Source organism: Chaetodon trifascialis, chromosome 9 (genome assembly GCF_039877785.1).
Source record: "Chaetodon trifascialis isolate fChaTrf1 chromosome 9, fChaTrf1.hap1, whole genome shotgun sequence".
NCBI lineage: Eukaryota > Metazoa > Chordata > Actinopteri > Chaetodontiformes > Chaetodontidae > Chaetodon > Chaetodon trifascialis.
In genome coordinates, this window is record NC_092064.1 from 21,225,985 (window position 1) to 21,244,147 (window position 18,163).

General features: G+C 40.7%; 1 protein-coding gene across 4 annotated transcripts in view; it reads right to left on the reverse strand.

Moving 5' to 3' along the window:
• The window catches only part of plch1 (phospholipase C, eta 1), a 49,193-nt gene that overhangs the window by 15,371 nt on the left and 15,659 nt on the right, over positions 1 to 18,163 (reverse strand). For all 4 annotated transcript variants that reach the window (XM_070970590.1, XM_070970589.1, XM_070970591.1 and 1 more), the window contains exons 3-10: positions 15,349 to 15,592; positions 14,997 to 15,126; positions 12,032 to 12,202; positions 11,314 to 11,407; positions 8,597 to 8,800; positions 7,211 to 7,331; positions 4,333 to 4,504; positions 1,776 to 1,883 (exon numbers count right to left, since the gene is read on the reverse strand). In XM_070970590.1, coding sequence (XP_070826691.1) covers positions 1,776 to 1,883; positions 4,333 to 4,504; positions 7,211 to 7,331; positions 8,597 to 8,800; positions 11,314 to 11,407; positions 12,032 to 12,202; positions 14,997 to 15,126; positions 15,349 to 15,592 — 1,244 coding nt within the window. The remainder of the gene's footprint in view (positions 1 to 1,775; positions 1,884 to 4,332; positions 4,505 to 7,210; positions 7,332 to 8,596; positions 8,801 to 11,313; positions 11,408 to 12,031; positions 12,203 to 14,996; positions 15,127 to 15,348; positions 15,593 to 18,163) is intronic.

Genomic DNA, 18,163 nt, shown 5'->3' on the forward strand with positions numbered 1-18,163 from the left:
ACATGGACAGGAGATGATGGAGGGTTGTATGTTTTGGACACACACCCTCACTGATGCAAAGCACCTGAGACCTGGCCCCAGTCAGACCTGCAGTTTTAGACCAACCAAACCAATGAGTGTTACAACTTCAGTGTTTTCTCAATACAATGTTAAAGTTGAGTGTTTGAAGGTGCCATGGGGACACGACGCGTGTCATGTGGGTGGAAAATATGGAGGCCAGGTTGGTCGAGCTGTGGCTACAGTATACATGCCTCTTTAGTGTTTCTTCCTCCTTCTATCATGACTGATACGTATGAGAAAAACGTTGGCAGGAAACAGCCGCTGATCTGCAGCTTCCTGATATTATTTTTTGTTCTGATTTTGTTAGCTTGTTAGTTTGTTGGTGTTGCTGACAAGTGTGTGCTTCACTGACTTCTGCCTCTCAGCTTTCAAATGAATTTTTCTTCACCAAAATGGTCTGCTCGGGTCAATTTTGTACGAACACTGTGAGCATATCAATCGTGATTTTTGTCTTTGCATTGCAGATGATTTATTCATACAGCAGGATTTTAACAACCACTTTTCTAAAATCGTTCTGTGTACACTCAGCTTAAGAGTAAACAACACTTACCATCATTACTAGACCTAAACTATATCACACTATTTAGGCAACATTAGTGGTGACTGCTGTGAAAGCATACTGAGTTAATGAGCTCAAAAATGAAACCTCGTCAGTGGAAACCTGCCACCACCCCTTTAAAATGGCGATGATCATCCAAAGTGGCATCTGCAGCCTCATGCCTCCAGCTAAATGTGGAAGAATGAAGCCATACTTGGTTATACAACTGAACCATCTGGAAAATAACTGAGTGCTTTTGTGCTTTAAATGTGGTGACAAGGACCGTGGCGCCACTGTACCACGAAATAAATGAAAAGGATTAAGAAAGACTGTTAAAATGAGCACTGGGCAATAAGCATAAGCAGGCAGAGATGAGATTCAAACTCTTTTTTTCGACGCTCATATTGACTTAACATCATATCTGCACCATTAAACATTGATTATTCCAAAACATCACTGCAATAATGATGATGTACCACTACCCAATTACTGCAGTCATTATATCAAGCACAACAATGCTATTAAGATCCCATTATCTGACGTCTCTTTGTGGTCCCTGTATACAGAGGACGGGGATTTTCTTTAGCATTAGTCTCTGCCAGTCTAAACTATAAAGTCATTTTTTCATGACATGATGCTGTTGCTGCCCTATTTTCTGAATGAACTCATTAAGCCTCAGTTAAAGCACAAACAGAGCCACAAAGGAAAGCAGCCCAGACAGAGAGACGGACAGCAGTCGCAGAGAAAGGCAGAAGAGGTTCAATTAAATTGCTTTGAAATCATTATTTTTCAAAGGGAAAAGGTAAAACTACGAAGTTGAAAAGCAAAGTTTTGCAACATCCATTTATAATATCTGCCTTATTGATCAAAATGTTTGAATTTTTGGGACGACGCGTTTCGCTTAAAATTGCTATTCTGGTTTCAATGGCAAATAGTAAAATAGGAATGAGAGTTCTGAAACGATATAAAATGATATGTTACAGCTGTTTTGCACTGCTTTAAATGGAAACGGTCATCCTGAGCCACTGTTACTTTGCCAGTACATATAACTGATAATAATGGCTTACAATGTAAATAAGTAAAAGATCAGAATTAATGGCTGAAAATGCTTGGGGTTAACCCGACTCTTTGTGCATATTTGTGTGCACATATTTATAGTAACATTCATCAGTCTTACATTACTGCTCTTAAGCTTGAAGTCATCCTCAATTTCATCTGCACTGTCATCATCAGACACCTCCCCTTCCTCAGCGTCTGCAGACAGATAGGCAGGCAGACGCTTCCCCTGGATAGAGAGAAGACGGACAAAGAGATGGGAGGAGAGTGACAAATATATGTTTCACCCATGCATATGTATTAAATGCAGCACACATCCTTGATTTTATACGTTAGAACGCCCACACAGGTTGCACCTCCAAGAATAACACAGCAGGATGCAATACGTTTCCCTCAGACATTCACGTAACTGCACACAAGCCTATATACATACCTTAAAAATACACGTTAAAGTCTTTCAAAATCCATAGTGTGTGCCACACATAAGCACAGAGGAGGCCATGAAACAAATACTTATACACACACACACACACACACACACACACACACACACACACATAAATAGTACAATCAGCTGCAGAGAGAAGCTCCCTGAGCAGCCCTTTCAGCAGAGTGGAAGCCCATCAGCGAGCCATTCTGAAGGAGTGAGTGGGAGTCAAGATTTTCTAAGCTTCTTCTAAAATCATTGCCAGACTCTGAGCTTCCTACAGTACAGCGAGTCTTTCAGTGACACTGACATCACCGCCCTCGTTTCAACCGCACAAGTCTGTCCCCTCTGTGCCTGCTCTCGGTGACAGTCAAAAACCCTTTCGCCATTTCTTCTTTTTATCTCGTCTTGCCTCTCACTCTACTGGGGGATGGAGAGCAGTAAAATGCTCTCAAAGGAGTGCAGAGAGGGGGAGGAAAGAAATGGAGGAAACCTGTTAGAGAGGACTAAAGGGCTTTATGGACAATCAATAATGCTCTTTCACTTTTTTAGGATATCTGACTGGGGGAGGGACAAAGCCAGAGCACCTTTTCCCAAGGAACAATGTAGGCTTTCTTCACTTTACAGATAAAGTCAATTTCATCTGGATCTTATAGCAAAAATCCAATAAATGCTGAAAGCCTTTCCTCTGTCTCCCTCTCTGTTTCTTTGTATGAATAACTGCGCTGTGCTGGTGGATAAGGATCTCCTGGGTCTGAAGCCGTCAAAGTGAGAGCTGATATTAAAAAAAAAAACATGTCGGGATTTCTTTTTTTTTTTTTTTTTTCCGAGGATGATCATGTCAGCCATGTTTCACAGATCGTCTTGCTGCTCACCTGCCCTGCCTTTTGTGACAGCAACAGTAGGTTCTGCAAAGAGACAAGCTTGTGAAGGCTAGACATACTCTGTCTTCAGATAACGCACATACTTTAAAGTGACATGTCGATGGATAGAATCGCAAACTTTTAATTAGTGCTTACAAAAATGACTATGAAGCATTGTTACACAAAATAAGGAAATATTTACTGTTTATATATTTAATGGGCTATGCGTCCTTTTGTTTGCCAAAAGGTTACTCACAGACCAAGGAACTGCTATAAAACAGAGACAGACTTATTTGGGATTTCGGAAGGAAATGGAACAAATGCAGAGCACAAGGAAATCCTTTTATTTAACCATGTTTATAGATGGAGTCTGTGAGACTAATGTCAAGAAGCAGTGGAAAGTCATGATGTATCAAGCTGATAAATCAATTAAGTGTGTTTTTGAGCCGAGAATATTATGGTTGAAACAAAACACTTTTCACCTTTGATAATTTTACACCCAACCTTCACCTTGACTTCCTGTAAACGACTGTAAACAAAAACAATGTGAAAAGCATTAACATTAACCAGAAGACCTTTGGAGAAACAGATTAGTCTGAATGTGTGTATGGGATGTTTTGAGGACTAAATACGTGTGACAACTGTGGGGACTTAAGTTGATGAAAGACTTTGTTAATCTTTTAGGGAAAAGTATCATATTGAGTTAAAAAAGATTACTAAGTTTTTAAAATGAGATAAACAAAAATGCCGTTTTGTCTTAAACGGGGATTTTAGAAATAAAAGGTGGATTATAATTCTGCATAAACTCTGCGGGGTAGCAGTGCATATTTTTCATGGAATTTCAGCACCTTTAAATATTCATCTATTCATCGCGGTCAGTCGCAGAATTGCTGTGATGAGCAGCAATTTAAAAAATGAATAGTTTAACAGCCCCCGCTGAGTCACCGCGTCTGTGTGTGCCTCTGTTCGTGTGTGTGTGTGTGTGTGTGTGTGTGTGTGTGTGTGTGTGTGTGTGTGTGTGTGTGTTATAATAGAACAAAAACCAACAATCTGTGGCTCAGTTATCATATTTCAGCATCTTCTCTCCTTTCCCCTCTATGATTAAAACAATGGCATACTTTGCCCCTTCTTTTCTCCTCTTCCTCCTTCTCCTCTTCTGTTTATGGGCATTAATTAGCTGCCTTGCAGTGCCTCCCACCTCTCCCCATCCTCACCACAGCAACACACATGAAGACAAATATGGAGAGATAACAAGCACACTGCTTTCCTCACTGAAGTAAGAGCCGTGTGTTTGATTTCCTCTAACTGATGGGGCAATTTATTTATTCATTTAAAACCACAGACTGACAGCCCACCATCCATCCATCCACCCATAGATTTGTCCTTACTTTGATGAGTATCTTGCCCCTCAGGCTGTGAGGACTGGGTAATGTTTTGGAGTCTCTGCTCAGGAGATTTCCCACATCCAGTTTGTCAGCAAAGATTTCTCGCAGGTACTGAGCAATCTTCTTCTGCTGCTGGATACTACAGTGGTTTTCTATGGAGAGAATTACTGGGAACCTGAAAGCAAAAAAAAAGAAAAAAAAATCAACATACATATTCAGGTTTCCATAATTTACACCTGCCATTACTTAGAAAATGTGAAAACTTCCATTTCTCAATTCCAGTCAGCAGAACAGTGAGGAGGTAAAAAGTGAAAGTACAGCTGCATAAACACCTCTGTGGCGTGGCGTGTGTGTGTGTGTGTGTGTGTGTGTGTGTGTGTGTGTGTGTGTGTGTGTGTGTGTGTGTGTGTGTGTGTGTGTGTGTGTATGTCTGTTTTTTCATTTAGGAAAGGTGAAATGACTTGTGGCCACACGGCAGCACAGCTCAAATGTCAGGTTTGTCAGACTGACAGCTCTCCCTCAGGGGACGCAGCCCAGCTCTCAACTCTAGCTCTGATCCCCAAAACACAGACTCACACACGCACACACACACAGTCTTACGCTCACAAACAGGTCCTGTGCCTAATACAAAAAGAGACAGAGTAACATCTGGACTCATTTCTTTCTGACATACAGACACTGACATCCAGGAGCTCCTCTCAGGTGAAACAATGCAGCAGCTCAATGAGCTGTATAATGTGTGTGTGTGTGTGTGTGTGTGTGTGTGTGTGTGTGTGTGTGTGTGTGTGTGTGTGTGTGTGTGTGTGTGTGTGTGTGTGTGTGTGTGTGTGTGTGTGTGTGTGTGTGTGTTGTGGGAGAGAGCAAAGACTTGCTCCATTTCAGTACAGCCCAGGGACCATTAGTCATATTAACAGGTGGCACTGATGATAAAATATCAGCTCAATGTAAAAGAGAGAGAGCTGTAACGCACGGGACGTTCAATTTATTCACCTGCTCTCACTGTCAGCTTTATTACAGATTTCTAATTATTATGGTATGAGATTATGAGCATATGAAGGTATTTCCTGATTAGCGAGTTTGAATATTTTCTTCTGGAAGGTTACATTGAACCTTTTGGTTTTATATTTAATTTGCAGAGGAATACAGCAATCTTTAGCCAAGTTCCCCACAGGAGCGAAAAGACTGGCTGGCTAAAATTATTTAGGAAAAATGGCAAAATGAATAAATAAAAGAAGAGCTATGCTTGCAGTTGGGCTGCCACCAACAGTTACTTTCATGATACATTAATCTGCCAATTATTTTCTCAATTAACAGACTGATTGTTTGGCTGATGAAAGGCTGGAAAACAATGAAAAAAAGTGCCTGTCGCAGTATCCCGTGGTCTGCAGCTCACTATCACAGAGGGCAGAGGGCAAATCCACACAATAAAGAAGATTAACCAATTAATATTTGCCAGTTTTGCTTAAAAAATTTAGCTCTAAACTGCAAAAAACTACAAATGAATTAAAAAGAGGTAAAAGGAGGTTACAAGAGGCAGCCATTAACAGGGTTTCCACAGGAATTTTCCATCCATGTTCTGAAATTACACAGGTGTGTTGTTTCCTTTCCTGTATGAAAGGGGCTATACACATAAAGCTTATCTTATCTTATATTATATTATATTTATATTACATTTCCTGTCCAGAATATGATAAGACGATCAATACCACTTTCATCTGTTTGTTAAATATGAAACTTAAGGCAGCAAGTTGTTAGCTTAACTTAGCATAGAGACAGAAACAGGGGGAAACTGCTGGTCTGGATCTGTCTACAGGCAACAAAATCCAGCCAGCGGCACTTCTAAAGCTCACTAATGGTTTGTTTAATCTGCGCAAAAACCAAAGAGCAAGCAAAAACAATGATTTGTGGCTCTTTTGGGGTTTGTGTTAAGCTAAGCTAACCAGCTGCTGGCGGTATCTTGATATTTTATGGACAGAGTTGAGAGTTGTCTCAATCTTATTATTTAACAACTCTTGGCAATAAAGCCAATTCCTTTAAGACAAATAACAGTTGCAAATCAGTTGCTAAAATTGAGATTGACAGCTAGCAAATAAGATGCAGAACCTTCAGAATTTTAAAGAAGCTTCCAACAAGCCATTTCCAGCTGTACATACATGTTTCTCAATTAATTACATCACAAAATCTACTCCAATACTGACTGAATCCTTGAATAAAATAAATGGTTTACTAAAACAGGTGCCATAATCATAAGGAGCTGCAATAGATGTTAAAGTGAGCCAACATGGCAGCAGGAAGCTGCATCATTCACCACTTTGTTTGGGTATTGTTGGACCCAGCAGAGACAAACAAAGCTCCTCGGGGAGCCAGAGAAGATGCTGCTTAGCAGATGGCTCAGTAATAGGTGCTAATTACTGCCAGGAATCACAGTGTTCTCTGAAAACACAAACCTGGCTGTCTAAATGTTGCAACTTTCTTGTTAAATCTTGTGGGGAAACCTTTCGTAGTTATTTCATCATTGCAGCATGAGAAGTACTCTTATATCTCACTCCACAGTGGACATTAAAGCAACATAATAAATCATAAGAGGACAGTATGCAGTCAATAATACAATCTGTGTGCGTGCACTTGGACAAATGTGCCGTTAGTGCGGCAGCAAAGAACATTATTAGCTCTACAGAAATGATGTTTCAGTCAGATTCATACGTGTGAACAAACTGGAGAAGTAATAAGTAAAACAGCATTTCAATTTGGCATTCTGGACCATTTTCTCCCAGTACAATACCCATGGCATAATGGAAGTGTCTAGTTTCCATAAAATGCCGCAAACACTCACATGCAATCACACACGCACACACTCATGCTATAGGGAGCTTTGACTCACTGGTTATTTATGAAGGCATATTTATTGATGGTCTCTATGACAAGCTTGAACGGTATCTTGGAGGTCAGAGTGTAGCCGTGTTGGACCATGGGCTCTCCATCAGGACCATCCCAACAGTCCACTGCAGGGGGAAAAAAAGCAAACCAGGGAAATGATGCATGAATAAAAAAACTGCATAATGTTACTGTGAAAATCAGAAAGACAGTTCATTTCATCTGGACTTAATGTCCCAGCTCTTACACTCAACTATTCTGCATTCTCTGCACGCTGGTGCATCTTCAACGCTGCACTGAATTATTCTGGGTGTGAATAAAAGTAATGTTCAAGTAATAGCAGGTGCAAAATTTGTGCATTGTGAGATTCACTGTGTCTGCATCTGTGGGCCTGTTTCTGATTTATTTCCAAATATATACAGAGCAAAATGGGTGTTGTGTATTTATCTAAGGGACTAAAGTTAGTAAAAAGGTACTTAGCATCACCTGAAGCTCAATATGAGTAGAACCAATGAGCTTGTGGCATTCTAAAACATGGATGCTTCACATACATCTTCAACTCAGCAGCACAAAAGATACAATCAGCAGTTTTGAGTTGGACACCCAAGATAAGTGTCACCAAATCAGTATCTGACCAAATGTGAAATAAGGTCACAATCTGGCCTTCTGTTCCTCATTAATGGCCAGAGAAGTGTTTTTGCAGATCATTATGAAGTCACAGTGAAGCAGTGTCATCACTTTATCATTTGAGTAAAATTTTCCAGAATTAAGATGAATTCTTAAGTTATGGTCAAAAGCATGTTTTGTAAGGTCACACTGACCTTTGACCACCAAAATCTGATCAGTCCATCCTTGGGTTTTTGTGCCAAATTTGAAGAAATTCTCTCAAGGCTTTCCTGAGATGTCAGGTTAACGAGAATTGGACAGACTGGCGGATGACAGACAACCTCAAGACATAATGCCTCCAGCCACGACTATCGGCGGCATGGAGGCATGAAAATGTTTCAAATTGCTAAGCTATAAACATCCATTAAAACATCCCAACAGTGTGTTTTATTACACCTACAGCGCAAAGCAGAGTGAGACAATTTGATAAGGGTGAAAGATAGTTTGTTGCAATTACAAGGACTCATAAGAGTGAGCTTGTCCAATCAAAAATGGCTTTTTTCACAGCAGACACGTCGATATGTCAAAGCAAGAAAAGCACGCGTTATTAATAACATTAACCATGGCTCTGTTGTATTCAGATGTCCCAGTAAACCATGACGATGTGATAGTGAGCCAGCATGCACAAGTCCAGGACCAGGAAACTGAAACGTCTGCATTAATTCCAGCCATGCTTCTCCTACTGGGAAGATTAGCCTTGTCCATATGAATGCAGACGGGTGTTTACCTTCTACGCAGCGGCAGCCAGACTGCAGCACCCAGGCATACATGTCGGTCTTGGAGTGGGAGAGGAGCTGGTCTCCGGTCAGGTATGTGTTATGAGAGGAGGCGATGAAGTAATTACACAGGGGCTGCTCCATGTCTTGATTCACCTCATGGTGCAAAGGGTTGAAAATGTCACACGTTGGACTGCGCATTAAACTTGTAAAACCTGGAGGAAATACAAATGTGTGGGGAAAATCAATTAGAATCAAAACAAGATTTTTGCTTTGTTTCAGTTGCATGGATTATGATGCACAGGGATCATTTGTTTTCAGCCATACGAGCAGCATAGTTCTGTGGATGGTAATGCTTCAGGTCTGTTGGTCAGTGCGCCTCTTTGATCCAGACTCAAATATCCGAACGAGAGTCATGGACTTCCATGAAACTTTCATTCATGGCACTCAGGGGATGAATCCTGCTGACTTTGAAGATCCTCAGATTTTTCCCGTAGTGTCATCATTCTGTTTTTTGGTGGAAAGTTTCAACAAGACATCTCACTCGTGAAATTTTATGCATATTTATGTTGCCCAAATTATTTTGACTGAGCAGGTCGCAGGAGTTTTCACTTATCTTGCAACGTATCTCAAGTGCACTAGAGCCACTAGCATGACTGCAGTTTTTTGGCGTTGTTAATTAGCATATGCAGATGCAGAAGTAAAGAAGTCAGCTGCAGAAGTCATGGTACAACACAGCAAAGTATTCTAACCACTGCATGCATTTACAGAAACCAGTGTTGCCTGTTTTTGAATATCCTGCATATCATGCATGTTCTAACAGCTCCTAACAGTGACAGCTACAATATCGCTCTTCATCAGCAGTTTGATTTCCAGGAAAAAACCAAAGAATGACAGACAAGCACAGTCAAACCAGAGCACTGCGGTTTCAAGCCAGAGCGCTGCGGTTTCAAAGCACCACTGGTGTATATATTTCACACATCCATCTTTATTTAAGGTGGGATGGCATGAAGAGCGCTGGGAGAGAAGGAAAAAAGCATCCTTTCATCCAGATAGGAGGGATGAAAATGAGACAGGAATACCAAGAGCAGGAGATAAGCTAGAAAGCAGGTCACATTAATGTGGAGGAGGGAGGAGAAATGGAAAAATGTGATGCAAATATTGGAAAGATTTTTGCTATGGGAAGTCCGTGATCAGACGGGACATGCAATCTCGTCATGGAGCCATGATGGCTAAATCCAGATCTGGACTGTATACACTGAATACTGTTTACAGTCACAAGGATACAAAGAGAACAAACACTGCAGCTCATCACACTGTAAAAACATATGAATGTGAATCCATTTGTACACGTCTGTCGTATCTGTGCACAGGGCCTGTTTAAACACACACATCTCTGCCCTGCAGGCGACACATCAGGCCTACTGGTCTGATCAGTCAGACACACACAGTGTTAGCCTTCATGCCTCAAACAACAAGATTAGTCTCACCCCTCCTCCTCTCCCTCTCATCTCCTCTCCCCATATTCACTCCTCTCATTTCTGTCACAGTCCCATTTTCTCTTTCCCACCCCCTTCATTCTGACTTCCATCTTCATCACCCCAGCTACCCTCCTCAGTCTTCACTCTTTCTGCTCCCTCAAGTTCACCCTTCAGTCATATGTCGCGTTACTTAAAATGACACTCAGAGATGAACGCTTGCCAAAGACAATGAGCCAAAACGTTTACGGTCATTATTTGGTCTTTTCAGCCACTCATCAGGGTTTAAGATTTTCTTTTGAGGTTTGATATACACCACACATCAGTTGAAGTGGTAAATGAAAACAGTGCTTATTTTTGTTAATTACTTTTGAATATTTATTTAATTTTAAAGTGACTATGTGCTTTTCATTGTTAAAGCAAAACCAGGGACACATGTGAACATTAAAGTTTTCCAGAATCATATGTAACGTCTCACTTTACCGCAAGACAAAGATCTTTGAGGTTGGCAGATTCATAAATATTCACAAGCTGTGTGAAGTGCAGAGGCCCATTTTCTTTTGTACTGAACACGCTATGATGTCAGTTTTCAATGAAATGGCTCAACAACAACACTGTGGCGCACAGATGATCAAAACTGGAAAGGTTGCTTCATTTTGATGTGTTTAAGTTTGCTAAGTTTGTAGCAAAACCTGGACAAAAGGTTAAAAAAACGGCTTATTATATAGCATTTTTTCTCATTTCTACAGTTTCATATTACATATTTTTATGAACTTGTCATGCTTGTTTGGCTTGAATTCATGGTGTCTTGTAAATGCATTGCTGGGCATAGCTGTTAGCATTACAGAATGATAAAAAAAACAAGCTTGTTTTAATCAACATGTTCATCATAAATCACACTTTGCGCACCATTTACCATTCAGTGTATACAACAGTGTGAACAAATAGCATTAATTTTATGCACCAGCCACAATCACAAACCACACAATGTGATTCTTCTCGTGCAGGCTGACACCTCTCGAAAAACTCTCAATGGCATAAACTATTAATACCTGCTCTTGAGGCCTGTTTTCAGAGGACGGTAAGCAATCAATCAAAATCACAGTCATTTGCAAACTAATGGTTTGGCATGACAGCTACAGGGAGGGGAAAAGAGAAAGAATGGCTGAGCCCAAGATGAAAAAAGGAAAGACTTCACAGAGTGAAAATGAAAGAAAGTGAAAGAAGAAAGAGAAACCGGAAAAAGTTACCTTCAATCCCCATCACACCTCGTTGTTTATTCTCATCAGACACCTCAAACTTGTCAATGATCTCTGCAACATACTCTGGAGTCACATTGGTCATCTATGGAAAAAAAAAAAGACAAACATAACCCACTTAAAGATCCTGTTTAGACTCTTTGTATCAAATAAATAGCTAATCCCAGTGTAAATGCTAGATGATGTCAGAATGTTTTCCCATTTTTGTCACACATTCGAGTTGCTATTAATCTAATTGTCAGCCATGTCACGCAAACGAGACAGTCAGAGAGCGGCATAAATATGGATCATCACGGGCAGGAGACGGTAAATACAGCATGATGAGAAATGACACCATTGCTGTGTAAGAAAGAAAAGAGCGTGTCAGAAACACAAAGAAAAACCCCTGACAAAAAGCAGCAAAGAAAAAACTGCAGACAGCAATGAAAGGGCACCCATGAGACAAACCAATTTTGGGAGTGATAGATTCGCTTAGTGGAGCAGAGATTCCTCTGGGCAGACAGCTGAGACAAAGGCAGTTACATGTTAGACTAAGCAGAGGAAGAACAGGAATTTCGATCATCATCTTTTCTGTGGCCGCGTCTCAAACTGAAATGGCTGATTTGAGAGACAGTAGTTTGGACACCTGATCATAAAAAAATGTGCCATGTTTCACATCATCATCTGAGCATTTCATTGGCTCTAACCCGAAACCAGTGTGACCTCTCACCTTCTGCTCGTTGCGCAGGAAGTTGGCCAGCTCCTCCGCGGTCAGGTGGTCCTTCCTGTCACTGTACGCCATCATCAGGAGGAAGAGGTCCCGTCTCAGAGACATCATCCTGTAGAAGACGGAGAACTCCTCGTATGTCAGGGTGCCCTGCTGATCGTCCGTGTCCGCTTCCTGTGGGGGTGAGGAAGTGATGTGTGATCGGTGACACATCTCAAGCTCTTAATTTTTGATGGTTACGGCAAAAGTAGAAAAACAAGAATCATGGCTCGCAGCAGATTCACACACTCTGCTTTAAAAACTGAACACAAGTAGTGATATGTTTTTAAGTGGAAAATGTGACAGGAATGCTAATGAGAGCTCGTCCTTACTAAATTTTGGGAGGCCATAACAGATCTGTCCGTAAAATAATAACTTCTTTTACATAAACACAACCCAGAAACAATTTTACCATAAAGCCCTAAAATTTGGCTAATATGTATTAATATTTATTGAATAATATCAACATTATTTATTTTTAAACTCTTTGTATATTATGCACATAGCCTTCTATTTTTATTTTGATTTTCTTCTACTTGTTTTTCTAGCTCTCCTTTTTCATCCTCCTGCTATAACAGGTGAATTTCCCTAGCGTGGAATAAAGTCTTATCTTATCTTAATAAATAATCTAAGGTAGAACAAAAAACATAATAATCAATGATGACAGTAACCATAAATATACATTAACGAATTAAGAAAAAAATAGCCATTATATTCATTATTCTCCTCTAGGACTTGTGGATTTCTTTAAGTTTCATGTTATGTGTGCGCCTGCATTGTTTATGGTGTTACTGTGGTCCACTGATTCCACTGTTTCCACACTTCACTCACTGAGTGAAGCTGTATGTTCTACTGATGCCATCCTCCCCAGTGTGGATGCAAGGATGGGTTTACTCTGTGCTGATGGTGTGTCTGTCACTACTAATAAAGCTGCTGTTGAAGGTGACACATTGGGCTTTGCAGAGTTCTTCCCATCTGTGAATCTATGTACCTCCACAGCTCAGCACATTATATAAAAATGCAACCTATGAGGCGTTTGAAATCTACTTCACTGTAGCTTCTTTTCACGATATGTCTGAATGTGAGCATCCAATCCTACAAGAGGAGGTCGATGTAGTGATGAAGATAGCCACATGTCATCATACTGTTCAATGCGCAAACACAAACTGACCTTCCCTCCAAACAAAAAATCAGCTAAAATAAATTCAGACTGAATGAGGCAAGTGAAACATAATGGAAACTCAGTCTGATTATCTGCTCGTAATATATGGCCCAAATGACTGTAAGCCATAAGCCAGTATCATCTATGTCAATATATTGGTCAACGCATGCATGGTGTAACATCAAGTGTGCACAAGAGCACAGCTGCTTCATCTTTTTTCTCTCCATCTCTTGTCACTTTTCTTTCACGCAGATACAAACACAAATTCACACACAGGTGCACACGCTGTACCAGTCTTCCTGACAAAAAACACATTACCTCTGCAACCAGTTTTTTTCTCCCCTAACCTCATATCTCATGACATGTTGCCTGAGGTCGCATACAGCACGGCTCGCTGCTCGTTCTGTCCTGCCACCTCGCCCCATGTGCTCGCCGGGATCCAGCGTCTCATATTACCTGGATCTCACTGACTCCACACCAAATCTAATAATACCAGCTAATGCTTCCATCACACTCCCATAATGAGCTCACTATGTGCATCGGGGACTCGATCACAGACAGAATCCACACACAACCAGCAGGATAAATCGCTGTGATGGTCTTCATCAGAAATGCATGGACAGAAAACAAAGACTTTCATGGTATTTTAAGCAACTGGGCGAGCTGTTCAGATGGCCATGCTGTTGTCTGCCAGCTCTTAAGTGGAAGGAGATAAATTAATGGCGTTTCCTATGTGAGCTAAACCCAAAGATGGATTATTTTATGCTGCAAAATTACTAATTAGCCCATTATGAAGAGATAAACACTTTGAAATCAACCCTAAACTATGGGGGTGGAGACGAGGAGGCTTTCAGGGGACAGTGTGTTGGATAGTTTTATCAAATGTGATGAGTTTTAAGATGAGATATATTTGAAACCTGCTGCAGTTAGGAGCATTAATAAAAGGCTTGGATTACTATTTTATGATATATAAATAAGCCTGTTAGCGTGTTGCATATCGCTCCCATCCCCACAAGCACAAATCGGCTTAGGAAGACGCATTGTGCAAGTTCATTACAAGCTAAAATTATTAAAGTCTTTAAACTAGATTTTGAAACAGGGTTACTCTTAAAATAATCTGAGTAGTGAAGTTTTGAGGCCACCTGGAGGAGTCTAGGGCCCTGTGGCAGCCTATTTTTTCTAGGTGTGAATCAAACCTTCCTGTAATTGTTTTTGCAGCGTAGCACTCACGTTTCCAATTATTTCAGACGCTGTGAAGTGAATATGGTCAGTGTCATTTAACGCCACGCTGTGTTACTGCACGCCATAACCCGCATTAGAGAAGCCAGTAAGACCCTGACATTACTAAATGTGACTTCTGCTTTAAAAATTGAAGCGGCCCTCTCCTCACACTGCTGCATCCTTTTCCTCTAAAAGTGGCTCTCTGGTCTATGAACATATGAAATATTCCTTGCACATTTATTTGAATAACACAAATGCACGTAAAAATAAAAAATGCAAGAGTAATGTGATGTCAGCGATCTAAAATATTTATGCAAAAGGAATTTAATGTGTTTAAATGAAAGCAAAGCTCTCTTTTATTTAGCAGAGGGCTTGATATATGTGTGTGAATGTTTTGGTAATAAGTTTCTTTTCTGATGCCTCAAAATGCAAGTTAGCGAAGCTGTAAGATGTAAAATAGTGATTGTCTTTTTGAGTCTGCATGGTTGTTTAGGTGTATGATTAGCAACCTATTAGCTTAAATAAAGATGACAGGGACTGAAATACCTGAAACATTTGTTTGACCTTCCTGCGCGGCAGATTGACATTGAGCTTGTGGAGAAGTTGGTAGATCTCTTCGATGTTCAAGAGTCCATCTCCGTTCTTATCAGCCTCCTCAAACGTCTGCTTCAGCCACGTCACACACACACATTAAGGAGAATACTTGTGTTTCATGTGTACTATATGAGTACAAATACCCCAGACTCTATCCAAGAGTGCTGGGCTAGAGGTGAATGGAAATATAACAAAAATATGTCAAAATATAACAATAATATGTCACTTGTGCTCTAGTAGTGCTGCATATTTGATGAGTGACATAAGCGATAAAAAATCTCTAAGCTCTTTGTTTAAAGGATATTGGTCGTGAGTACGCTGCCGCTTGGCCAGCGAGTCTTCATCACTGATCCCGGCCATCAGATAGCGGAGGCCAGTTATCCAGGTTCTGGCTTCTTCTGCATTTGAAGTCACCAGGTCGAGGGACTCCATGTGGTTTCCATGGTACACTGTGAAACAGCAGGCCGGGTCAAAGCTGCCGTCTGCATGCCGATGGAAGATGTCTGATTGACCGCCCTCTGTCACTTTGTACAGCGAATCGATGGTGACTGATGGAAAGAGGAGGCAGGGTGGGAAAGAAAGCAGTTTGATTAGAGTGAACAATAAAATGCAGGAATCATTAATGATTTCTGTCTCTAGTTAATTGCAGCTTAAACGATGAGACTGGTGGTATTCTGTTAGAAAGACTAAAGCCAACATTGAATTTATCCTACCAATAAATATTGACTGTGTAGCTGAAGTTTGTTGTAGTAAATGCCTCTTAACCAGTGACCTTCATTGCTGTCATTAAAAACACATTCATGAGCTCCTACACACACAACCCCATTGGTGTAAAAACTCACTTGAACACCAAATGTGTATTAATGCATGTGATTTACTCCTGTTTGGTTACCATTGGCAAAGCTACAGTGGTCAGCTGCTTTAGAAAATCACTGGGTCTTTGACAAAAGGTAAAGGCATGCTATGCAAGATCTGCCTGTTGTTGTTTGAAACACGCCAGTCAATGTGGGCCCCTCCTCCCAGACCTAACAAGCAAAGAGAGAGTGAAGAGAGGAAGCCGCCTTAACAGTGAATCAGACATAAAATTTAATTTTTCTAATTGTTTCACAATGGCTACTCTCTAAAGCACAAATATACACACCCCCACTTTCCCACAACCCTGCGGGAAGTTGCTGCATTGCTGGATTTTATGTGAATGCAGCCAAAGCAAAAGCTTCATCTTGTCCGCTGCGGCCCCTCAACTCTGTGTGTGTGTGTGTGTGTGTGTGTGTGTGTGTGTGTGGCTCAGCCCTGCCCTTGGTCAAACAGACACACAGACCTGTAGCTCTTTAACACAGATAGAGAGGAGAGAGACACTCGTGCCCCACAGACTGTGTAAATAGTGGATGGAGCTTCTCAGACTGAAATGTGAAGCAATACAGAAATGCCTTAAACCTGCTTTCTTTCTAATGGCCAGCAGGGGGCGACTCCCCTGGCTGCAAAGTGAGCCCTATTGTATGGAAGCTTATGAGGGAGTGAGAAAAATATCACTTGATTTATTACCTCAGTAAATAGCTTCCTGATGAGTTTATGGTCTCAATCGCTAGCTTCAGGTTTTCTTCAATACAGCACAATGTTCATTTTGAAAATTATGATCCTATTCAAAATAGATGATGAAGCAGAATATGCTTAAGATTGTTTTTACTCTGACATGATTGACGATTTGCTACCGAGGTAAAGCAATGCATGTCCTCCCCAGCCCCACCCCCTCGCTCAAATATGATCATTTCTGACACCAAAATCAAAACAGCAGTCTACAAAACAATGTATGACATCAAATTTACACTTGATAACCATGTAGTCATGGTCACTACATTTTAAAGGTCCCCACCTCACACCCTGTACACTGTTAATAGCTGGGGGCTACATACCCACTACCCACTGGGCCATCAGTGACAACTGAGAGGGATTACTTTGCATGAGTTTATACATGCTTTTTAGTAAAATGCTGCATAGAATGCCTTTCAACTATATGTCTGAAGTGAGAGACAAATTAAACATTGTTGGTTTTGGACATTTCCTACGATTTGTTGACAAAAGTAAAAGAGTTACACTAGCCTCATCCTTTAATTCTGCAGCTAAGTGTTTATAGAACTAAGCAGGTAGAATAATCAGTGTAAATTATTAAAAAATCTGCAGTAGCTCTCTGAAAAATAGGCGTGAACAAAATTATGCAAGCTCCGCACTTTCTCCGCTTTTCTCCGTCGTGTGTAAAAGTACTCAGAGAAGTTCCTGAAGGCTTCAGAATGTATCACGGTCTAATGAGATTGGAGCATAAACTGAGCTATCTGTGATTCTTTGTTAGGAGAGAGAAACAGCCTGCAGTAAACGATGTCCTGTCCTACATTCACACATATGCTCTGTCTGTCTCTGTCTCATTAACACGCTGTTAAAGGTGTCAATTAAAATAATTCATCAATGACGGCCTCATCAATGCACTAATGTGTTTTCCTCAGAACAACCAACCTTAATGTCTTGGGAAACAGCATTATGTTTAATTAATTGATTAAGGAATTATTGACATGATGATTTTACCATGTCTGTTTCCCCATTACCCTCACGTCTCTCCCCCTTTACATAATCTCATCTCAGCAATTCTGCTCTGACTGAAAGTAACAATATGGCAGCCTTATTTTGATCCTGCTCAGACAGATAACACACACACACACACACACACACACACACACACACACACACACACACACACACACACATTCAAGGAAAGAACTGGGCAGCTGTTGTGTGTTTCTCTTAATCGTGTCAATGGAGAGGATCTAAGAGGCTTATCTAATGCACGCATACACACACACACACACACACACACACACACACACACACACACTTATACACATGTAAGGACAGGTCCATAGACAGATGAATGCTTCAGTAGGTTGATACATAAAACTAGAAGGGGAAAAAGTGACAATGATGCTTTGTGGGGGACATGAAATATAAAATGATAATTCCCTCAGAGGCAGAGGAGTGTGTCTGACTCAGATTTTAGAAATTCAAACGACATTCGAGGAAAAAAAGGCAGACAATCTGCAAAGCACTTTGTGGCACTTAGATGGGAAAAAAAT